Raw genomic sequence first — 24,945 nt, forward strand, 5'->3', positions numbered from 1 at the left:
GCGGCAGGAAACACTGCTGCTGCAGTGGGTGACATCTTCAGAGCGCACTGTTGTTGTTCACCTGGAGTATTCCAACAACTCTTCCCAAATCCACAACCTCTCCTTAAGGGGACCTGAGGGGCAGATTTTTAACACTAAGATATCTTTATTAGTCACGTGTACATCGAAACACACTGTGAAATGCATCTTTGCATAGAATGCGTTGGGGGGGCAGCCCGGAAGTGTCGCCACACTTCCAGCGCCAACATAGCATGCCCACAACTTCCTAACCTGTACATCTTTGGAACGTGGGAGGAAACCAGAGCACCCAGAGGAAACCCATGTAGACACAGGGAGAACGTACAAACTCCTTACAGACAGCAGCCGGAATTGAACCCGGGTCGCTGGCGCTGTAATAGCGTTACGCTAACCACTACACTACCAAGTGCTAGAGGAAGTGGTGGAGGCAGGTACAGTTACAACATTTAAATGATATTTGGACAGGTACATAGATAGGGAAGATTTAGAATGAAATGCAGGCAAATGGGACCAAGTCAGGTAGACAACTTGGTCAACATGGATGGGTTGGGCCAAAAGACCTGTTTTCCTGTGATACAACTCTGTGATTCCAATAATGAAAAAGGCAACAGGTTCATGGAACGCCATCACCAGCAGGCCCATGCCCAATCACACACCATGCTGACAGAGAAGTATTCCACTGTTTCTTGATGGTTGCTGAGTCTAAATCCTGGACCTTCCTACCCAAGAGCACGCTAGGAGTGCCTTTACCTATAGCAGATGGACAATAAATGCTGGTCCAGAATGAATTTTTAAAGAAGGTAATATTTATTGGTTTTGGTGGCTGGAAAACTGTTTACATTGTGGTGTTCAGCATCACTCCAGGTTTGTGTGGTTATACTGCACAGAAACAGGCCGTTCAGCCCAGCGAGTCTGCACTCTCCAATAAACATTCATTTATGATAATCCTACATTAATAACATTTTATTTCCTCCACATTTCTATCAGATTCTACCACTCACCTACGCATTTATTTCTTATAATTTCTGATCTCTAGCAACTGTGATATTTTGGTATTGGTATTGGTATTGGTTTATTATTGTCACTTGTACTGAGGTACAGTGAAAAACTTGTCTTGCATACCAATCGTACAGATCAATTCATTACACAGTGCAGTTACATTGAGTTAGTACAGAGTGCATTGATGTAGTACAGGTAAAAACAATAACAGTACAGAGTAAAGTGTCACAGCTACAGAGAAAGTGCAGTGCAATAAGCTGCGAGGTCACAACAAGGTAGATCATGAGGTCATAGTCCATCTCATCATATAAGGGAACCGTTCAATAGTCTTATCACAGTGGGGTAGAAGCTGTCCTTAAGTCTGGTGGTACGTGCCCTCAGGGTCCTGTATCTCCTACCCGATGGAAGAGGAGAGAAGAGAGAATGGCTTTGGATGTGTCTTTCCTCACACTTTTGAAAATTACATTCCTTCAAGTAACCATTTATTTTTTTTATGAAATGCTTTTTGTTCGTAAGATAAATATTGGGAGTATGCAACATATAACTCAAACATCCCTTTTAAAAACGATGCAGCTGATGTTTTTTCAATCCCTTTAACAGTGAAGACAGGATTTTGGTTTAGTGACTGGTTCAAAAAGGAGTACTTTTAACTATGAGCCCTCTCTCATCATGGCTCATTGGTCCAGATTAATTTCTATTCACCATTTTCTGCCCAGCAAGCCAGTCCATTCCCCTGGAGCTGAGGGGTGGCCTTAGAGAGATTTATAAAAGCAGGCACAGTAGTGTAGCGGTTAGTGTAACGCTATTACAGTGCCAATGACCCGGGTTCAATTCTGGCCACTGTCTGTATGGAGTTTGTACATTCTCCCCATGACTGCACAGGTTTCCTCTGGGTGCTCCAGTCTCCTCCCACATTCCAAAGGCGCATGGGTTAGGAAGTTGTGGACATGCTATGTTGGTGCAGGAAGCGCGGCAACACTTGCGGGCTGCCCCCAGAACACTCTACACAAAGGTGCGTTTCACTGTGTGTTTCGATGTACATGTAACTAATAAAGATATCTTATCTTAAATCACGAGAGGCATCGATAAGGTGGAGAGTCAGTCTTTTTTCCAGGGTCAGGGAGTCTAAGACTAGAGGGCATCGGTTTAAGGTGAGAGGGGAAAGATTTAAAAAGCAAACTGAGGGTCAACTTTTTCACACTGAGGGTGGTGGGTATCCTGAGGAAGTCCTGAGGTGGGTAAAATTACAACATTTAAAAGACATTTAGACAAGTACATGGCTAGGAAACATTTATAGGAATATGGGCCAAACATGGGCAAATGGGCCTAGCTCAAGTAGACAACTTTGTTGGTATGGACAAGTTGGGCTGAAGGGCCTGTTTCCATGCTCTTTAACTCTATGACGATGGTTTCTTCCTGTGGTCTACTGTTTTCTTCCTTACTGTTAACACACCATAAATTTTCATGCCGTCTGCAAGCTTCTTCATTATGTCCTCTACATTAGGTCTAAGTTATAGATGCACATTACTGAATGGAACAGTGGTGCAGTTAGCAGAACTGCTGTCTCACAGCTCCAGCATCCCAGATTCAGTCCTGACCTCCAGCGCTCTCTGCGTTGAGTTTGCATGTTATCTCCGTCACCGTGTGGATTTCCCCTGGGTGCTCCGGTTTCCTCCCGTATCCCAAAGACATGTAGATCGATAGGTTAATTGCCCACTGTAAATTGGTCCTTGTGGATGTGTCGTAGAAACCGGGGGAGCTGATGGGAATATGGAGGAGAATAAAAATAAGATTAGTGTAAATGATATTTGGTGTACGACTGGATGCTTGATGGGGTCAAAGCGCCTGCTTCTGTGCTCAATGATTCTATGATTTAATGATAATAACGTCCTGAGCAATGAAAATATATTCCTCACCTTCCTGGAATAAGGTAAAACTGGTGTAAAGAATTGTCAAAGGAAACTCCTCAGTGGGGGAGAGTTCTTGACGGAGTGATCAGGGAGAAATGGTTTCCATTGACAGAGGTAGAGCAGTGTCACAGGTAGATAGGGTGGTGGAGAAGGCATCTGGCACACTGGCCTTCATCAGTCAGGTCACTGAGTATGGGAGTCGGGTAGTTATGCTGCATTTATATAAGATGTTGGTGAGGCCACACTTGGAGTATTGTGTACAGTTTGGTCCTGTTATAGGAAAGATGTTATCAAACTAGAAAGAGTGCAGAAAAGATTTACTGGCACGTTGCCTGGACTTGGGAGCCTGAGATACAAGGAGAGGTTGAGTAGACTAGGACTTTATTCCCTGGAACGAAGGAGATTGAGGAGTGGCCTGATAGAGGTGGATAAGATCATGGGGGGCATAGACATGGTAAAAACACATAGTCCTTTTCTCAGGGAGGGGGTGCTAAAAACAAGAGGGCATAGGTTTAAGATCAGAGGCAAGAGATTTAAAGGGGACATCACTTCATGCAAAAGGTGGTGCGTATTTGGAATGAGCTGCCAGAAATAGTGGTTGAGGCGGGCACATTAGCAACATTTAAAAGCCATCTGGATAAGTACATGGATAAGAGGAGTGTAGAGGGCTATGGGCTAAAGGCAGGCAGATGGGACCAGCTCACTGGGCAACTCAGTCGGCATGGACAAGTTGGGCTGAAGGGCCTGTTTCCATGCTGTATGACTCCATGACTCTATAATCAGAAAAGGAACCAGAGATGAGATGAGGAATAAGTCTTTCTGACAGGGAGTTATTCTGATCTGGAATCCACCGCTTGAAAGGGCAGTGGAGAAGATTCAATAGCAACTTTCAAAAGGACAAATATTTTAAGGGGGAAAACAAATCTACAGAGATATGAGAAGAGAAACTGCCTGCGAGGTTGTTTCTGCAGATAACCTTGTATTCAAAGTCTCTGTACAGTAGTTTTATCATGTACACCATCTTCTGGGGGGATTCCATATGAATGAAGCTTTTTTATCCCAGAGGGAGCTGTGGTGATGGATGAAAAACAGCTAGATGTCAAAGCAAGTGGGAACAAAAACATAGCTAAGGATTTTTAACAACAATGTCCTCAGTATGTTGTTAGATGACTCAGAGTGTGGGACGTTTACAATCAGAATAGTTCACAGGGTTCCCAAGCAAACTCCAGTGGAAGATTCTTGGAATTTTCTGGCCCAGACGAATCTCAGACTGGAAGCTGCATCAATTCAAAGCCTGTGGCAAGGAGGAGGTGGAGATGACATGGGTGCATGTGTGAAACAGCACCAGAGCAACAGCATAAACCAACATAGTGGTGCAGCTTAGTAGACACACTGCTTCACAGTGCCAGTTAACCAGGTTCAATCCTGACCTTGGGTGCTGCTGTGTGAAGTATACATTTTCTCCAGGATTTCTGCCAGTGCTACATGATAGTTAAGGTAGGAATAGGAGGAGCTGACAAATAAATGCATGACTGAGAAGTTGGTGCAGGAGGGAGGGTTTTAGATTTTTGGATCATTGGGATCTCTTCTGGGGAAGGTGGGACCTGTACAGAGAGGACGGGTTACACCCAAACATGAGGGCGGGGGGGGGGGGGGGGGGGGGGGGGGTGGGGGCAATATCCTTGCAGCCAGGTTTGCTAAGGTGGTTCAGGAGGATTTAACCTAGTTAGGCATTTATTAATGACTTAGATGAAGGGGTGGAAAGGTGGGTTAGCAAGTTTGCAGATGACACAAAGATCGGTGGTGCTGTGGATAGTGTGGAGGGCTGTCGAAGCTTACAGAGGGATATTGATAGGATGCAGAGCTGGGCTGACAAGTGGCGGATGGAGTTCAATCCAGAGAAGTGTGAGGTGGTACACTTTGGAAGGACAAACTCCAAGGTGGAGTACAAGGTAAATGGCAGGATTCTGGGCAGTGTAGAGGAGCAGAGGGATCTGGATGTTCATATCCACAGATCACTGAAAGTTGCCACACAGGTGGATAGGGTAGTTAAGAAAGCTTATGGGATGTTAGCTTTCATAAGTCGTGGGATCGAGTTTAAGAGCCATGAAGTAATGATGCAGCTTTACAAAACTCTGGTTAGACCATAATTAGAGTACTGTGTCCAGTTCTGGTTGCCTCATTATAGGAAGGATGCGGAGGCGTTGGAAAGGGTGCAGAGGAGATTTACCAGGATGCTGCCTGGATTAGAGAGTACGAATTATGAGGAGAGACTAAAGGAGCTAGGGCTTTACTCATTGGAGAGAAGGAGGATGAGGGGAGACATGATAGAGGTATACAAATTATTAAGAGGAATAGATAGAGTGGACAGCCAGCGCCTCTTTCCCAGGGCACCAATGCTCAATACAAGAGAACATGGCTTTAAGGTAATGGGTGGGAAGTTCAAGGGAGACATCAGAGGGAGGTTTTTCACCCAGAGTGTTGTCGGTGCATGGAATGCGCTGCCTAGGGTGGTGGTGGAGGCTGATACGTTGGTCAAGTTCAAGAGATTGTTAGAGAAGCATATGGAGGAATTTAAGATAGAGGGATATGTGGGAGGAAGGGGTTAGATGGTCTTAGGAGTGGTTTGAAGTTCACCACAACGTGGAGGGCCCAAGGGCCTGTATTGTGCTGTATTGTTCTATGGTTCTATGGCTCTATGGTTCTATGGTTCTATGGTTCTATGGTTCCTCTGGGTGCTCCTGTCTCCTTCTCCATCCCAAAGACAGGTGGGTTGATAGATTAACTGGAGCTATAGAGTCATACAGCACAGAAACGGACCCAGCTGGTCCATGTGGATCAAGATTCCCACCTCAGCCAGTCCCATTTGCCTGCATTTGGCCCATATCCCTCTGAACCTTTCCTATCCAAGTACCTGTCCAAGCGTCTTTTAAATGTTGTTGTTGTACCTGCCTCAACCTCTTCCTCCGGCAGCTCGTTCCATTTCCACACCACCATCTGCGTGAAGAAGTCGCCCCTCAGGTGCCTTTTAAATCTTTCCTTCCTCCCCTTAAATCTCTAGTATTTGATTCCCTCTTCCTGGAAAAAAGTTTGTGCACATTCACCCTATCTACGCCCCTTATTATTTTATACACCTCTATCAGGTTATCCCTCAGTCTCCTATGCTTGAAGGGATAAAGTCCTAGCCTGCCCAACCTCTCCCTACAACTCAGGCCCTCGAGTCCTGGCAACAGTAGTGCAAATGGTCAGTTGATGGTGAGTGTGGACTCGAAGGGGTGAGGCGTTTGTTTCTGCGCTCTACAACTCTATGATACAATGGGCATACAACAGGGGTGATCCCTGTGATGAACGGTGGTGGGACGGAAGGATAGGAGGGTGGGGGTGGCCTGATGGAGAACACTATTATTGGACAAGCTACCAATCAGCAGGACTGGTGAACTCTGGAGGAAGTCTAATGCAGGGTTTGGGGTAGTGAAGAAGACAGGGCAATGAATGATCAGAAAATAGCAGGGAAATGGGAATGAGAGATCCAGTATAGGGACAATGGGGTGAATGTCCTCCTGCTTCACTATAACCGTTCACACTTCTTTGAGAATGACTGTCAACATCCAACATATAGAAGGAACATATGGGTTTTGGCGCTGAGAACACAGTAATAGATGGGTTGAATATCTATCACTCTATCATTTGTTCCTCTGTAGTTGAGTACAGGGTCAGTACATCCAGTACATGATGTACAGTGAGATCTTGGAATCCAAGTTCATAGCCATGCATGTAGATAGGGTGGTAAAGAAGGCGTGTGGCATGCTTGTCTTCATTGGTCGGGGCATTGAGTACAAGAGTCAGGAAGTCATGTTGCAGCTCTATAAAACTTTGGTTAGGCCACACTTGGAGTATTGCGTACCATTATAGGAAGGATGTGGAGGCTTTGCAAAGGTGCAGAAGAGGTTTACCAGGATGCTGCCTGGATTAGAGGGTAGGAGCTATAAGGAGAGTTTGGACAAACTTGGGTTGCTTTCTCTGGAGCGTCAGAGGCTGAGGGGAGACCTGATAAATTCATAAAATTATGAGAAGCCTGGATAGGGGAGACAGTCAAAATCTTTTCCCCAGTTAGAAATGTCAAATGCTCAAGGACATGTGAGAGGGGGAAAGTTTAAAGAAGATGTGTGGGGCAAATTTTTTAACACAGAGAGTGGTGGGTGCCTGGAATGTGCTGCCAGGGATAGTGGTGGAAGCAGATACAATCATGGCAGTTAAGAGGCTTTTAGATAGACACATGGATGTGCAGGGAATGGAGGGAGATGGATCATGTGCAGGCAGAAGAGATTTAGCTTGATTTGGCATCATGTTCGATGCAGACATTGTGGGCCGAAGGGCCTGTTCCTGTGCCATACTGTTCTGTGTTCTATCTCATGTTATTGGAGCATGGAAATGAACTGCTCAAGTTGGAAACTCTTTCCCTTTCTGTGTGCCTAACCTTTGCTGTCCAACATGGCAATTTACAAATGTTGACACATATTCCTCTCTTGAATTCTGACAACCAGAAAGCTTAATTATTTCAATCTGACATTCAGGCATTAAATTGCAGCTAATTGGAACATCAGAAAAAAATGAGAGGATTTGTCAGGCAAAGTATAACTAATGTATTCAGGGATCGTAGAGAACTGACAAAGGGTTTGAGGGCAGGACAGCAACAGCTTATCCTGTTGAGGTAAGTCACAGCGATTGGGGCACCATCCAGGTGGGTGTGTTTTAATTGCAACAATGGACTTTTGAGATGTGTGGCAATCATGATCTGCAACTCTCTTGAATCTGTTTTCCCTCTTAAACTTGAGTGCATGCCAAAATGAATCTTCTGCGCTTACAGTAAATGTGACAGGGGCAATCCTCACATATTACGAGTCCTCTCAGTTATGAAGGAGAATCCTGCTCCAAGTTACAATTGTTCATCCCAATGGACTTTATTCCTTGTAATGTGCAAACTACAGAGGATTATGACACAGCTTCTAGGAGCATCTTGATAAATTGCAGGATATTCTTATTTATTTGCAACTGTGCCAGTTGAGGCACACTTAAGAATCTGAGTGCTATCTGGGACAAAGCAATCCACTTGATTAATGCCCAATCCAGCATACCAAGCATTCATACCTCCACACATGTCAATGTCGGCAGTGTGTATCATCTACAAGATGCACGGCAATCCGTTTACTCCAATAGCACCTTCGAAGCTCACAACCTCCAGTACCTAGAGGGAGAAGGGCAGGAGGCACAGGAGAACATCACTACCTCCATCTTTCAATATCTTGGCTTGGAAATGTATCACAGCTCCTTCATCATTGCTGGTCCCTACACACCAATGCTCTGCAGCAGTTCAAAAAGGTAGCTCACCTCCACCAACTCAAGGGCAATTAGGTACGGGCAATAAATTCTGGCCTTACCAGGGAATACATTTAAAAATGTCCCAGATGTGGAATTCAAATAAATTTCTCTTAAAACAGACACACGCTGACAGAAGTAGAATTCTTGAGGTTTGATTGTTTACTGCAAATCTTCAGTGGAGACACAAGAAACCATGGATGCTAGAATCTGGATCAACAAACAATCTGCTGGAGGATCTCGACGGGTTGGGCAGCATCTGTGGGAGGAAAGGAATTGTCGACATTTTGTAGAAGGTTGCTGTAAGTGACAACAGGTTGCTGATAGGATACTGTGGTATGAAATGCCAGGGGTCAGATGACAGTGACAAAACCACTGACCCCCATGGTCGGATGGTAGCATTGCCTATCAGGTCGGAAGCTATACCACTGTCAATCAGGGGTCCAGCTCCGCCCCACCCATTAAAGAGCACACCTGAGGATTGGCTCATAACCCACCTTTGTTCTTGACCCTGAATCATTGGCTTGTTTCACCTCAGCGGGCTCCACCCCGCTACAGCCCTGTAAAAGATGGTACACGTGGGCTCTCATCCTCTTTTCCGATTGCTGCTGGGGTCGAGACCACAGGTGAGAGGGTGCACTTCCACAGGGGTCTAAGAGTGTCCTGAGTAGATTGCCAGTAGCGTAGAGCCATTGTTTGTCCCGATTCAGGGGGTCCAGACAACGTATTTGATCATTCCCTGATCGTTTGTACTAGTTCATTGTGTGTGTGTGTGAGCGTGTGTGCACTTCACCCCTGTTGCAACGTCCTCCTCACGTTTCACAATCACCTTAGTGCACGTGTACGAGGGTGCATTTGTTCCTTCACATTCTGTCCTCGCGTCGGTCTTTGTGAATAAAATCCTCCTTTTAACATACAAAGACTGTGTGTCCAGATACCTTTTATCTTTAAGATACCAAAAGAACCTTTCTCATAACAGGTACAGAGCTGGGATGAGAAGTGGCAGATGAAGTTCAACACGGAAAAGTGTGAAGTGATGCATTTTGGAAGATTGAATTTGAAGGCAGAATACAAGGTTAATGGGAAGAATCTGCAGTGTGGAGGAACAGAGGGATCTTGGGGTCCACATCCATAGATCCCTCAAGGTTGCTGCGCAGGTTGATAGGGTTGTTAAAAAGGCATATGGTGTGTTGGCCTTCATTAATCAGGGTATTGAGTTCAAGAGCTGCCAGGTAATGTTGCAGCTCTATAAAACTCTGGTCAGACCACACTTGGAGTATTGTGTTCAGTTCTGGTCGCCTCATTATAGGAAGCCCATATATAGGCTTTGGAGAGGGTGCAGAGGAGATTTACCAGGATGCTGCCTGGATTGCAGAGCACGTCTTATGAGGATAGGTTGAGCGAGCTAAGGCTTTTCTCTTTGGAGAGAAGGAAGATGAGAGGTGAACTGATAGAAATGTACAAGATGATAAGAAGCATAGATCGGGTGGACAGTCAGAGACTTTTTCCCAGGGTGAAGATGGCTAACATGAGGGGACATAATTTTAAAGTGGTTGGAGGAAGGTATAAGGGGATGTCAGAGTAAGTTTTTTACACAGAGAGTGGTGGGTGTGTGGAACGCACTGCCGGCAGAGGTTGTGGGAGCAGATACATTAGGGACATTTAAGAGACTCTTAGATAACCACATGAATGATAGAGAAATGGAGGGCTATGTGGGAGGGAAGGGTTAGATAGATCTTGATAAAATGTCTGCACAACATCGTGGACCAAAGGGCTTCTATTGTGCTGTAATGTTCTATGTTCTATGAAACCACACAGCAGGACTGAGAGTGGAGAGGGGAGATGGCCAGTATAAAGAGGAGAGGGGGAGTGGTGAGAAAGGAGTCTGAGGTGATTAGTGGACTGAGGAGGGATAAAAGTTGACAGGCAGGTAGTGCCAGGTAGGGAAGGGGATGGGCGAGGTGAAGTTGGGAGACAGAGGCAGGTGGATGATAGATGGAGGCAGACAGAGAGAGAGAGAGAGAAGAAGAAAAAAATGAGAGGCAGATGGAACGAGGTGGGAGGAGTGGAGGGTGAAGGTTGGAGACAACTGCTGGAGGGAAATAAGCGGGAAATAAGCTGCCAGTGCTGGACTCTGAGGAGTGAAGGAGGTGAGTATGGGAATCATTATGGGAGAGGTGTATGGCAGATGGAGCCAGAACAGATGGGAGAGGAGTGGGAGCATGTGGGTGAACTGTGTGTGTGTAGTAAGTGGATGGGACAAGAGGAAGAGGGGAATGAAGGTGGGTGTTGGGGGACTGAGTGGTGGGGGTGGAAAAGAGGACTAAAATAGGAGGACTGGAGAAGGATTGGATAGAGGGGGGGAAAGGAGGAGGGGAAAGGGGGAAAATCCACCATATAGGAGCATTACCTAAAATTGGAAAACTCGATGTTCATGCCATTGCGTTGCAGTTATCAGGAATACTGCACTCAGCTGCAAACAGAGCAATACAGGAAGGGCATGTTTGGATGTAATACACCGTCACCAGTTTGATATCATCAGGATGACATCAGGCCTCAGAAATGCTGAGTTCTGATGGCAGTTTGCAAAGATTAGGCTTGTATTTTGGAGACACAAGAGATTGCAGACACTGGAATCTGCTGGAGGAACTGATGCAGGGTTTTGACTCAAAACATCGACAATTCTTTACCCCTCCTACAGATGCTGTTCGACCCACAGCCCTGTATCAGTCCCCAAACTAATCCCACTTCCCCATTTTCTCCCCACAGCCCTGTATCTGTCCCCATTCAGGCTTCCGGGGCGGGATCTCTTCATTCTCCCCCCTCCAAATTCCTTTTCCCTCCACCCCCAATCGAAGACCCTCTCCCGGATCCATGCTCCCTCTACCCTTCCTACATGCCATCTACTACTCCCCCCACCTCACGAAACGCTCCTCCCTCGAGTGACCACCAAGGGTCCCACCTGGCACAGATCAGCCCATCCCCCTTCACCCATTTGAAACCTTCCCAACTCCCCACCCTCTGTAGGGAAGGGCTCAGGGGTCCCTTGGCCAATCGCCATCCACCACTAGCCAGTCTGCATTCCCATTAGACAGAGCCCCCTCCCAATGTTAATCTGGACAGGCTAAATGGTCACCAGACAGTCTCACTCCCCACCCCTCCCCTCCCTGGTGGTGACCCCTCCCTCATTCCCGATGACTGCTCTCCCATTGTCAATGAGCCCTGCCCCATTCCCAATGACTTCTGTCCGATTCCCAATGAACCGTCTCCCACTCCCATTGACCCTTCCCTCACTCCCAGACACTTCCCTCACTCCCAGTGACCCCTCCCCATTCTCAATGAATCCTATCCAATTCACAATGAGCCTCTCCAATTCCAAATAATCCCTCCCATTCCAAATGATCCTTGTCCCCTACCCATTGACATCCCATTCCCAATGATCCTTGCCCCATTCCCAAAGACCCCTGCTCATTCCCACTGGTGTCCCACTTTCAATGACCCCTGTCTCATTCCCAACGGCCACTCTCCTATTCTCAGTCCCACCTCCCGGCGATGGGATGGTTATCAGGAGTGAACACATCCCGAGTCCCCCTGGTTCGAATCCAGTCATGTTTATTTTGGGTGGTTCTTCCAAAATTCCAGTCCTGGGACTCACACCCCTCCCCACCATTCCAATCCCCCCCCAGCTCTCCCCTCCTTCCCACACACTCACCTCCCACCAAAACCCCAGCGCCCCAAGGCCACCCATCCCATCTTGGGATCGGTCCATCTCCTGGGATCTCTCCCCACGGAGGAAGGAAAAGGCACCATAGGGAAATTTTCAGTGATCCTCGTCCTCTGTTCTCCATCTCCCTCCCATCCTATTCCTGGGACCCACCCGTCCCGAGACGCTTCTCTCCCTGTCCTCCCCCCTGAGGAGGCGTATACGTTCATGGGATTTTCCTGTGCATCGGGGGTTCCTGCAGATTTTGTTGGCAGGTGATGTGCTGGTCAGAGGCTCTTGTGGACCTTGATCATCCGGGATTCTCCAGGTCAGAAGCTGGCTGGTTTCATGGGATTGTGGAATCGGATGTGAAAGGTTCACAGAGACATCCAGCATGGAAGCAGGCCCTTCGGTCCAACTGGTCCAAGATTTCCATCCGAGCTAGTCCTATTTGCTCGTGTTTGGCCCACATCCCTCTAAACCTTTCCTATCCATGTACCTGACCAAGTGTTGTTAATGTGCCTGCCTCAACCACTTCCTCTGGCAGCTCGTTCCATATACGGACCACCCTCTGGGTGAAAATGTTGCCCCTCAGGTTCCTGTTAAATCTCTCCCGTCTCACCTTAAACCCGGGCCCTATACTTTTTGATTCCCCAACTCTGGGGAAAAAGACTGCACATTCGCCCTCATGATTTCATACACCTCCATGAGGTCACCACTCATGCTCCAAGGAATAAAGTCCCAATTTGCTCGACCGCTTTCCATAACCCAGTCCCTTGAGCCCCAGCAACAGTCTTGTAAATCTCCTTTGCACCCTTTCCAGCTTAATGGCACCTTTCCTATAGCAGGGTGACCAAAACTGTACACAATACTCCAAGTGCGACCTTACCAACATCCTGTACAACTGCAACATAACCTTCCAACTTCCAAACTCAGTGCCCTGACTGATGAAGGCCAGCGTGCCAAAAGAGGGTGCAGAAGATCTGGTTCTGGTTGCCCCATTATAGGAAGGATGGGGAAGCTTTGGAGAGGTTGAGGAAGAGGTTTACCAGGATGCTGCCTGGATTAGAGGCATGTGCTGAAAGGAGATGTTGGACAAACTTGGGCTGTTTTCTCTGGAGCAGCGGAGGCTAAGTGGAGAACTAATAGAAGTTTATACGATTACGAGAGGCATAAATAGAGGAGACAGTTGGTATCTTTTTCCCCAGGGTCGAAATGCATAATACAAGGGCATATACATGAATGTGCAGGGAATGGAGGGATATGGACCACATGCAGGCAGAAGGGATTTAGTTTAATTTGACGCAGCCATCGTGGGTGGAAGGGCCTGTTCCTGTGCCATATTGTTTTTGACAATGGGAGGACTTTTACTACGATCCACCACCACCCCTGGCAGCACATTCCAGGCACCCACCACTCTCTGTGTAAAAATACTTGCCCCGCACATCTCCTTTGAACTTTTCCCCTCTCACCTTAAATGCATGCCCTCTAGTATTTGACATTTCCACCCTGGGGAAAAGGACTGTCTACCCTATCTATGCCTCTTGTAGTTTTATAAACCTCTTTCAGGTCTCCCCTCAGCCTCCACCGCTCCAGAGAAAACAACCCAAGTTTGTCTAACCTCTCCTTATAGCACAGGCCCTCTAATCCAGGCAGCATCCTGGTGAACCTCTCTGCACGTCGTTCTGCACACTTGCCTTCATCAGTCAGGGCATTGAGTATAAGAGTTCAGAAGTTATGTTGTAGTTGTACAAGATAAGGTGTCTTTATTAGTCACATGTACATTGAAACACACAGTGAAATGCATCTTCTGCATCGAGTGTTCTGAGGACAGCCCACAAGTGTCACCACGCCTCCGGTGCCAACATAGCATGCTCACAACTTCTTAACCTGTATGTCTTTTGGAATGTGGGACGAAACTGGAGCACCCGGAGGAAACCCATGCAGACACGGGGAGAATGTACAAACTCCTTACAGGTAGCGGCTGGAATTAAACCCGGGTCACTGGCACTGTAAAGCGTTACGCTAACCACTACACTACCATGCCTGCCCAAGAGGCCGCACTTGGAGTATGGTTCAGTTCTGGTCACCCTGGTATAGGAAAGATGCCATTAAGCTGGAAAGAGTGCAGAGGAGATCTACATAAATCTGTAAACTTCTACCAGGTCTCCCCTTAGCCTCCAATGCTCCAGAGAAAGCAACCCAAGCTTGTCCAACCTCTCCTTGTAGTTCATACCCTCCATTCCAAGCAACAACCTCTTCTTCACCCTCTCCATAACCTCCACACCGTTCCTGCAATGGGGTGACCAGAAATGCAGACAATACTCCAAGTGTGGCCTGACCACAGCTTTATACAACTGCAACATAACTTCCTGACTCTTATACTCTATGCCCCAACTAATGAAGGCAAGCATGCTGTACGCCTTCTTTGCTGCCTTGTCTACTTGTGTGGCCACTTTCAGAGAGCTATGGACTTAGACCCCAAGATTCCTCAGTACATCAATGCTCCTGTCATTAACTGTGTACTCTCCCCTTACATTTGACCTCCCAAAGTGCAACACCTCACACTTGCCCAGATTTTGACTAGTTCTTTTCTATCCTGAGGGAGAAAGATTCTGACTGTCTACTTTATCTATGTCTCTCGTAATTGTATCAACTTCAGTCAGGTCTTTCATCAGCCTCTGCCGCTCCAGAGAAAACAAACAAAGTTTATCCAACCTCTCCTTACAGTCCGTACCCACTAAACTAAATAGAACCACTTGTCAGACTCAAAGTATCAAAGTAATCAATGTTGTTGTAGATATTTGTATTTGCAAGGAATCACCTTGTTTTTATCTTTGTTCTTAAGAGTATAAAATTGTCATGCACTTTGCAACCAGGAAGATTTGACTGAGAAGCTCTCAAGGTGAATCCGTGCTTGTCCAAATCAATAAAGTCCTTTTAAGTCTAACAGCTTCAGTCTCCAAGTGACTCCAAGTGTCTGCTGGGATGGTGGGAGTAAATGGGAAGGGGTGGGGTCCCACTGGGAGTGCGGATGGTGGGAGTGAATGGGAAGGGGTGGGGACCCACTGGGAGTGCGGATGGTGGGAGTGAATGGGAAGGGGTGGGGACCCACTGGGAGTGCGGATGGTGGGAGTGAGTGGGAAGGGGTGGGGTCTCACTGGGAGTGTGCATGGTGGGAGCGAATGGGTTTGCGATCCATTAGTATTGGATGGGAAGCGCTGGGGATCCATTGGGATTGGATGGGGAGTGTCTGGAATTTTGGGATTGGATGGGAAGTGTTGGGGATCCATTGGGATTTTTGGGAAGTATTGCGATGCACTGGGATTGAATGAGAAGGGTTGGAGATCCACTGGGTTTGGCTGGGAAACATTGGGATCCACTGGGATTGAATGAGAAGGATTAGAGAACCACTGGGATTGGCTGGGAAGCATTGGGATTGGACGAGGAAGGTTGGGAGCCACTGAGATTGGATGGGAATCATTGAAATTGAATGAGAAGGGTTGGGAGCCACTGAGATTGGACAGGAAAGTGTTGGGGGGGTAACCGTCACACCATGCTCTCTCCCTGCGCCTGGGTCGGGGCCCGAAAGTAGGAGCGGCTGGCCAGCGTCGTCCCCCTACCGGTCCCCATCTCCGTCCCCCTCCTCCCCCCTCCCCTCCTCCTCCACCCCCAGAAGGTGTGGCGGAACCCCTCGGTGCTGTAGTAGTAGACCAGCGGGTCGAGGCAGCAGTTGGAGGCCGAGAGGAGGATGGCCACCTGCAGGGCTTGGCGCAGCCCTTCCTCGGAGCTCTGGCCCAGCACCAGCAGGTCGGAGCGGGCCAGGGCGTAGACGGCCAGCGCCACGTTGTAAGGGCCGAAGCAGGCCACGAAGATGAGGGCGTTGACCAGCAGCAGGAGGACGGTCTTCCTTCTCCTCCTCCTCCTCCTCCTCCGGCCTTCCTCCGCCTCCTCCCGGACTTCGGGGTTTGCGGGGCCTGCGGGACCTATGGGGCCTAGCGTGCCCAGGATCTGTGCCGAGCAGTACAGCACGGCAGCCAGCGGCAACACGAAGCCCAGCAGCTCGGCGGCCACCACCAGCGGCAGCAGCTCCACCCGCCAGTCGCCATCGGAGAAGCCCTCGAAACAGCGCAGCTGGCGGCTGGCATTGGCCCCCCGGCAGCCGCTGGTGCCGTGGGCCATGGCCACAGGCACCGAGCCAACGGCCATCAGCGCCCAGGCGGCGCCGCACACCCGCCAGGCCACTGGGCGCCGGCGCAGGCGGCGGGAGCGCAGCGGCCGCACCAGCGCCAGGTACCGGTCGACGTTGAGGGCAGCCAGGAAGAGGCAGCTGCCGTACATGTTGAGCTGGAAGAGGCAGCCGGCCAGGCGGCAGGGCGCATCGCCCAGAGGCCAGCGGCCGCCAGCCGCCGAGTGCAGCAGTCGCAGCGGCAGGGCCAGGGCGAAGAGCAGGTCGCAGGCCGCCAGGTTGGCCATGTAGACGGACGGCACCGTCCGCAGCCGCAGTGGGCCCACAAACACCCACAGGGCCATGGCGTTGAGGGGCAGGGCGGCCGCCAGCACCACGCTGTTCCAGGCCAGCTGCAGGCGGTGCAGGCTGTCCGCGTCCCGGCAGACGGGCAGGCCGGTGGTTGCGGTGACCGTGGCCGCCGGCGATGGCGGCGTCGTCCGGTTCAGGGTCCCGCTCATCGTGGGCGGGTAGGCGATCCCTGGCCGGTCAGCATCTGTGGGGGGTGGGGAGAGAGGGAAAGGGTTAAAGTTGGACAGAGGTGGCCTCTTCCCATTCCCGATGATCCCCTCCCCATTCTCAGAGCCCTGCCCCATTCTCAATGATATCTGCCCTATTTTCAATGATCCCCCATCCCATTCCCAGAGCCCTGCTCCATTCCCAATGAGCTTTCACCCATTCCCAATGAGCTTTTCCCCAGGGCTGAATTGGTGGCCACAAGAGGACATAGGTTTAAGGTGCTGGGGAGTAGATATGGAGGAGATGTCAGGGTTAAGTTTTTTACTCAGAGAGTGGTGAGTGCATGGAATGGGCTGCCGGAAACGACGGTGGAGGCGGATACGATAGGGTCTTTCAAGACACTGTCAGATAGGTACATGGAGCTGAGTAAAATAGAGGGCTATGGGTAAGCCTAGTAATTTCTAGGGTAAGGACATGTTCGGCACAGCTTTGTGGGCCGAAGGGCCTGAGTTGTGCTGTAATTGTTCTATGTTCTATATTCTATTCCCAATGACCCCTTGCCACCCCCAGTGACATCTATCCCACTCCCAATGATATCTGCCCCATTTTCAATGACCCCTGTCCCATTCACGATGATCCCTCCCCATTCCCAGAGCCCTGCTCCATTCCCACTGACCTTCCACCCATTCCCAATGAGCTTTCACCCATTCCCAATGACCCCTTGCCATCCCCAGTGAACTCTGTCCCATTCCCTATGATATCTGCCCCATTTTCAATGACCTCCGTCCCATTCACAATGATCCTCTCCCCATTCCCAGACCCCTGCCCCATTGTCAGACCCCAGCCCCATTCCCAGTGACCTCTGCCACATTTCTAATGACCTTCCACCCATACCCAATGAGCTTGCACCCATTGCCAATGACCCTTTGCCATCCCCAGTGACCTGTCCCATTCCCAGTGACCTCTGCCCCATTCCAAGTGGCCTTTCACATTCCCAAAGACACCTGCCCCATTTCCAAAGACCCCTGCTCCATTCCGTGACTCCTGACCCATTCCCAATTACCTCTTACCATTTCCAATGACTCCTTGCTATCCCAATGACCCCCCCATTCCCAACAACCCATTCCCAAAGACCCCTGCTCCATTCCCAGTGATCCTTCCCCATTCCAAATGACTCCTGCTCCATTCCAAGTGAATTCTCCCACATTCCCAATGATCCATTCCCAATGACCTCACCATTCCCATTGACTCTTAGCTACTTCAATGACCCCTGCCCCATTTCCAGTGACCTCTGCACCATTCCAATGGCTCATTCCCAGTGAACCCTCCCCATTCCTTGTGTTCTCCTCCATTCCCAATAACCCTAGCCCCATTCCCATCGACAACTCCCATTCCAAAGGCTTTACATCCAATTCCTAATGATCCCTATCCAATTCCCAATGACCTCTGTCCCATTCCAAGTGACTCCTGACCCACTCCAAATGATCCCTCCCCATTCTCAATGACTGCTCCCATTCCCAATGACCCCTTTCAATTCCAATGACCCCGGCCCAATTCCAAATGACTCCACCCCATCCCTAATGATTTCTGTGACACCCAGTGACAGCTCCCATTCCCAACAGACCATCCCCAGTGACGTCTGCCCCATTGCCCTGCTCCATTCCACGTGACTCCAGACACATTTGTATTGACGTCTCCCTCATTCCGACGATCCCTTCCCTTTTTGAATAACACCTCGCATTCCCAGTGAACTCCGCTCCACTCTGCGACTCCTACACCACTGCCAGCAGACTCTCCCACATTCCCAATGACCCCTTCCATTTCCCCGTTGACCCAAGTCCCAATCTCAATCATCCTTGCCCCATTCTCAGTGACCTGTCCCATTCCCAATGACTCATTCTACCACCCCCACCCCGTGGGTGGGTAAGGGGGTGGAGAGCAAGAGAAGGCCTGAGTTCCTCTCTCCCGCTCTCTCCCCCACTCCCTTCTGCCATTTCACATTTTACTTGATCATGAGAAATGTAGGTTACACAACCACTTCCTTCCTCTCGCTGCCTGAGGTTAGTAAAATGGTTTGTGACCCAGTGTGGGCATCAGGAGAGGGGGGGGGGAGGGAGAGAGGGGGGGGGGGAGGGGGAGGGAGAGAGTAGGGGGTAGGGGGAGGGGGGGAGAGAGGGCGTGGGGGGAGGGACGGAGTGTGTGGAGGAAGGGAGAGAGTAGGGGAGAGGGGGAGGAATGTGGGGGAGGGAGAGAGGGGGTGGGGAGAGGGGGAGAGAGGGTGAGAGGGGAGGGGGAGTGTGGGGGAGGGAGAGAGAGGGGGAAGGAGGGGGGAAGCGGAGAGGGGGTGAGGGGGAGAGACGGCATAGAGAGAGGGGACGATACACACACTCTCCCACACACACACACACACACACTCACTGGTTATAATATTTGGACATTCTAAGTGCACTCCCCCTCTCTTCCCCCCCCTCCCTCCCCTACCTTTCTCTCTCTATCCCCCTCTTTTCCCCCTTCCCCCTCTTTCTGTCTCCTCCCTTTCCTTCCCCCCCTCCTTCCCCCTCCCTCCCCCCTTCCCACTCCCTCCTTTTCCCTCCCCCTCCCCCCTCTCCCTCCCGGGTGCAGGGGCAGAGTTCTGCCCCACAAAGACCTACCAGCTCTCGCTCCTCACTGTGAGCCGATGATGGGGGATTCCCCTTCCCCAACAGACAGCAGCTGAGCTGGTCAACCTGCGCTCCGGGATGAAGTCTGAGTCGGGAGCTGTGAGCCGGGCCGCAACCCTCTGCCCAGCCGGCACCTTCATGGCCCAGGTTTGAACGGGGCGGGACCTTTCCTGTAATCGTCCCAGTGGCAGAGTCTGTGGGCGGGGAGAGAGAGGGGAAGGGAGAGAGAGAGGGAGGGAGGGGAGAGTGAGAGAGTAAATTGAGGAGAGAAGGGGATGGTGGGGGGAGAAACCGAAAGAGAGAGAGAAATGTTCCTTCCCTCTCTCCTGTACCTGGGGATCCCCTTTCTTGTATCAGGATCCTCGTCAGTCATTAAGTCGTAGAGTCATTCCGTATGGAAACAGGACCTTCGGCCCAACTGGTCCATGCCAGCCAAAATTCCCATCTAAGTTAGTCCCATTTGCCAGCATTTGGCCCATATCCCTCTCAGCCTTTTCTGTCCAAGTGTTGTTAATGTGCCTGTCCCAACCACGAGCTCCTCTGGCAGCTCGTTCCGTATATGGACCACCCTCTAGGTGAAAAGGTTGCCCCTCAGGTCCCTATTAAATCTCATCCCTCTTACCTTCAACCTGTGCCCTTTAGTTCTTGATTCCTCATCTCTGGAGGGAAAAAGACTGTGCATTCACCCTATCTTTGCCCCTCGTGATTTTATATACCTCACACCTTAGTTTCCTATGTCCAAAGAATAAAGTCCCAACCTGCCCATCCTCTCTCTATAACTCAGTCCCTCAAGTTCCAGATGAGGGTGGGAACATACACTCCACTTTACACCATCCATCTCCCCCCTCGCTCTCTCTCACTCCCACTCTCTCCCTCTCCCTTCCGCCTCTATCCCCACTGTCCCCCTCCTCCCTCCCCCTCCCTCTCCCTCCCACTCCCTCCCCATCTCTCCAACCCCCCCCCCCCCCCCACCCATCCCCAGCAACGACCAGAGCATGGAGCATTCAGAAACATTTTTATTAGCAAGAATCCACTGTTCACTTGCCCGGATACGGAGGTTTTGGGGAGGCAAGGTGGACACAGTTGCGGATGCAGCCCAAGGGCGGTGAGTGAGTGAGGGTCACATGTGTTAATTAAGTGTCTGTCTGCCAATGTCTCCGCCAAGTCTTAACAAGTCCGCGAACGAGGTGGGATGGGGTGGGGGGAAGAGTGGTGAGGGGGGCAGTTGCAGCGATATTTCTCTCGCTGTCTCCTGACTTGCCCAGGGAGGGGTCAGTGGGATCGAACCCCTCCCTCAGTCAATGAGGGGGTGGGGGGTTGGGGTGGTTGGAGGCCTCAGCAGGAAGTGGGAGGGAGTTGGAGGGGTCGGGCAGGGCCACTAGAATGCTTGGTAGCAGGTCGATATCCTACGTTCTGGAATGTTCCGCTCTTCGTACCTGAGGAAGCTGCCGGAAGGAAGAGATTGAGGATTAATCCCATGGGGCTGATTCAGGCACCCCCCCCAACCTGGGGGTCAGTGGGACAGGGAGTGGAAACCTGGGGCTGATTCACCCCCTCCCCCTTCCCTAACCCAGGGGTTCAGTGGGATCAGGAGCCGGACCGACACATCCCCAGCCCTTCGTAACCCAGGGATCGGGAGGCAGGCAGGCAGGCTGCATATACTGACTGCAGTAGGAGGGAGTCTCGGAGCTAAAGAAAGGTCTGAGGGGTTGTGGGATCATGCACCCAGCAAGGGGGAGAGGAGGGGCTTAGGTCACTACCTGCTGCATCTGGAGGTTGCTGATTTGCGTGGCCAGTCGGCTGAGAATACTCAGACATCTGTAGGTGAACTGAGAGAAAGAGGAGGGAGACAATATCTGGTTACTTGTCTGTTCTTGTTAATACATTCACGACCCTCGCAACAGCCTCCTTTCCCTCGCTGAACCCTCCCCTCCTCTGTCCCACCCCAGGGGCACAGAGCATTGAGGAGGGGACTGGAAACCGGTTACCGTTTCCCGCCAGTCTTCCCCCCAACCCCCCCAAACCTCTCCCCTGTAGTATGAAAGGCCAGGGGTCAGATGACAGTGACAAAACTACTGACCCCCATGGTCAGATGATAGCATTGCCTATCAGGTCGGAAGCTACACCACTGTCAATCAGGGGTCCGGCTCCACCCCACCCATTGAAGAGCACACCTGAGGATTGGCTCATAACCCACCTTTGTTCTTGACCCTGAATCATTGGCTTGTTTCACCTGAGCGGCTCCACCCAGCTACAGCCCTATAAAAGATGGTACACGTGGGCTCTCGTCCTCTTTTCTGACTGCTGCTGGGGTCGAGACCACAGGTGAGAGGGTGCACTTCCACAGGGGTCTAGGAACGTCCTGAGTAGATTCCCAGTAGGGTAGAGCCATTGTTTGTCCCGATTCAGGGGGTCCAGACAACGTATTTGTTCATTCCCTGATCGTTTGTACTAGTTCGTTGTGTGTGTGTGTGAGCGTGTGTGCACTTTGCCCCTGTTGCGACATCCTCCCCACGTTTCACAATCACCCTAGTGCAAGTGTGCAAGGGTGCATTTGTTCCTTCACATTCTGTTCCCGCGTCGGTCTTTGTGAATAAAATCCTCCTTTTAAAGTACAAAGACTGTGTGTCCAGATACCTTTTATCCTTAAGATACCAAAAGAACCTTTCTCAAAACATCCCCTTCCCCTCTCAGGGATCAACGAGCCAGATGACGGCTCTCCCAGTTGAATAGCCGGGCTGCTGAGCAGCTACCTTTGTGTTGGTGGGCTTGTTCCTGGCCAGGGACTCCTCGGAGAGGTGCTTGTGGTCCTCAGTGAGACACTCCACCTCGACGAAGCGAGTGTTGAGGGCCATTGAGGGGTGGGTGGGATCCTCGGACATGCTGAGGTAGACTGCTTGGTGGAGCTGCTGGATGATCAGGGGCTTGTTTCAGTAACTGGAGGGGGGGGTGAGGGAGAGAGTGGGGTGAGGGGGAGAATGGGGTAGGGAGGGGTAGAGAGATGGGGAGGGTGGGAGGGAGAGCGAGAGAGGGTGGGAGGGGGAAAGAAGGTGGGGAGAGAGGGGGAGGGGGAAAAGGAGAGGATGGGAGGGAAGGGGAGAGAGGGGGTGGGAGGGGAGAGGGAGGGTAGAGGAGGGTAGAAGAGAGAGGGGAAGGAGAGAGGGTGGGAGGGGGAGAGAAAATCAGTCAGTCACGTATTTAACACAGCCATTCCACCAACCCCTCTCCACGCCCCCCCTCCCACTGTGGGATCCTCCTCCTCCGATCTTTGCCTGCTCCCTCACACAGAACACTACAGCACAGGAACAGGCCATTTGGCCCACAATGTCTGTGCCAAACATGATGCCAAATTAAATCCCTTCTGCCGGCACATGATCCAAATCCACCCATTCCCTGCACACTTGTGTGTCTGTCCACCACCACTCCTGGCAGCACATTCCAGGCACCCAGCACACTCTGTGTAAAAAAAAGAAACTTGCTCCGCACATCTTTGAACTTTCCCCCCTCACCTTAAACAGTATCCTCTAGAATCCTCCAGGGCCCTCGAGTATTTGATACTTCTATCCTGGAGAAACGAGATTCTGATTGTCTATCTGTGCCTCTCATAATTTTGTAAACTTCTATCAGGTTTCCCCTCAGCATCCGCTGCCCCAGAGAAAACAACCCAAGTTTGTAAAACCGCTCCTTGTAGCTTATACCCTCTCTACAAGGCAACAACTTCTTCTGTACCCTGTACAAAGCTTCCACATCTTTCCTGTAATGGGGTGACCAGAACTGCACACAATACTCCAAGTGCAGCCTGACCAAAGTTTTATACAGCTGCAACTTGACTTCCCTGACTATGCCCCAACTAATAAAGGCCAGCATACCATATGCCTTCTTTACCACCCTGACTACTTGTGTGGCCCCTTTGATCGAACTACGGACGTGGACCCAAGATCCCTCTGTACGATGCTGTTAAGGTTCCTGCCATTAAGTGTGTACTGTCCCTTTACATTTAACCTCCCAAAGTGCAACACCTCACACTTGTCCAGATTAAACTCCATTTTAAACCTGAGCCCTGGGAAAAAATATTCTTTCTTGTCCTTCTATGCCTCTCATAATTTTATAAACTTCTATCAGGTCTCCCCTCAGTTTGCACTGTTCCAGAGAAAACAACCCAAGTTATAGTCTATATAATATAAAATGAATACATATTGTGTAATATACACAAATAATAGAGTAATAAAGAATATAATTAATAATTAATTAATTAATTAAAATTTTAAATTAAGTTTAATAAATTCAATTAATTTCAACTACTTTAAGAAAACCTGAAGCCACAAATAAACTAAGAGACCCTTCCCCTCCCCCAGCCTCCCGGGCTGGGGAAGGGGGTTAGGAACCAGCTCAGAGATAGATTGAGGGGCTTGGTGGTCTTTTCCTTGACAGAGTGGGACATGGAGGGGGAAGAGGAGGAAGGGGGGTGTTAGACGGAGAGAGGGAAGGAGGGGACAATGAGGGAAGGCAGAGAGGGGGTATCAAGAAGGATTACTTTCAGTTGGAAACGAGGAGGGTCTCTGTACATGGAGGATATTTCAGAAAGACCAGGGATGTCATGTTACAGCTGTACAAGACATTAGTGAAACCGCACTTGGAGTGGTGTGCGCAGTTCTGGTCGCCCAGCTATAGGAAGGATGGGATTAAGCTGGAGAAGGGGCAGAATATATTCATGCGGATGTTACCGGGACTGGAGGGCTTGAGTTATAAGGAGAGACTGGACAGGTTGGGAGCTGTTTCCCTTGGAGTGAAGGAGGCTAAGGTGTGACCCTATTGAGGTTTATAAAACCACGAGGGGCGTCAATAAGGTGGACGGCCACAGTCTTTTTCGCCCAGGGCCGGGGAAACTAAAACTAGGGACACAGGTTCAAGCTGAGAGGGGAAAGATTTAAAGGGGCAACATTTTCCATGCAGAGGGTGGTGCGGATATGGAACGAGCTGCCAGGGGAAGTGTTTGAGACAGGTGCAGTTACGACCTTTGGACAGATAGATGGTTAGGAAAGGTGTAGAGGGATATGGGCTAAACGCAGGCAAATGGGATTAGATCAGGGGTTGGGACGGGCCTGGAGTTGGGATCTGGGCAAGAGGTTGACAATCTTCTACACTGTCCACACTACAACCAATCTTTGTGTCATCTGCTGACTTATTAACCCACCCATCCATATTTTCATCCAGGTCATTTATATACATCACAAATAGCAGAAGTCCTAGTACGGATCCCTGTGGAATGCCACAGTCATGGATCTCCAGCCAGACTAAGTCCTTCTGCCTTCTATGGGCAAGCCAATTCTGAATCCAAACGGCCAAGTCACTGTGGATCCCGTGCATCTTAATCTTCTCGATGAGCCTACCATGAGGGACCTTGTCAAACTCCTTACTGAAGTCCACATAGGCAACATCCACAGCTCTATATTGATCACCTTCATCATCTCCTGGCAAAACTCAATCAAGTTCGTAAGACATGACTTGCCCCACGCAAAGCCATGCTGATTGTCCCCCATCAGACCAGAAAGCATGTTGGTACATTTCCAAGCATGAATCACAATTCGCCCT

At 50.1% G+C, this 24,945-nt stretch overlaps 1 protein-coding gene across 1 annotated transcript; it reads right to left on the reverse strand.

The window, feature by feature from the left end:
* Positions 1 to 13,627: 13,627 nt before the first annotated feature.
* Positions 13,628 to 19,520, reverse strand: LOC127577528 (lysophosphatidic acid receptor 5-like). Its single transcript, XM_052028775.1, has 2 exons — positions 19,345 to 19,520; positions 13,628 to 16,730 (listed from the first exon to the last, which is right to left on the reverse strand). The coding sequence occupies exon 2, from the start codon at positions 16,693 to 16,695 to the stop codon at positions 15,556 to 15,558; it is 1,140 nt and encodes a 379-aa protein (XP_051884735.1). The 5' UTR covers positions 16,696 to 16,730; positions 19,345 to 19,520; the 3' UTR covers positions 13,628 to 15,555.
* Positions 19,521 to 24,945: the final 5,425 nt, after the last annotated feature.

This window comes from Pristis pectinata, chromosome 13 (assembly GCF_009764475.1).
Source record: "Pristis pectinata isolate sPriPec2 chromosome 13, sPriPec2.1.pri, whole genome shotgun sequence".
NCBI lineage: Eukaryota > Metazoa > Chordata > Chondrichthyes > Rhinopristiformes > Pristidae > Pristis > Pristis pectinata.

Bases quoted from the DNA above. Each gene is read 5' to 3' on its own strand.
- LOC127577528 (XM_052028775.1), bottom strand. From the start codon at position 16,695: ATGAGCGGGACCCTGAACCGGACGACGCCGCCATCGCCGGCGGCCACG.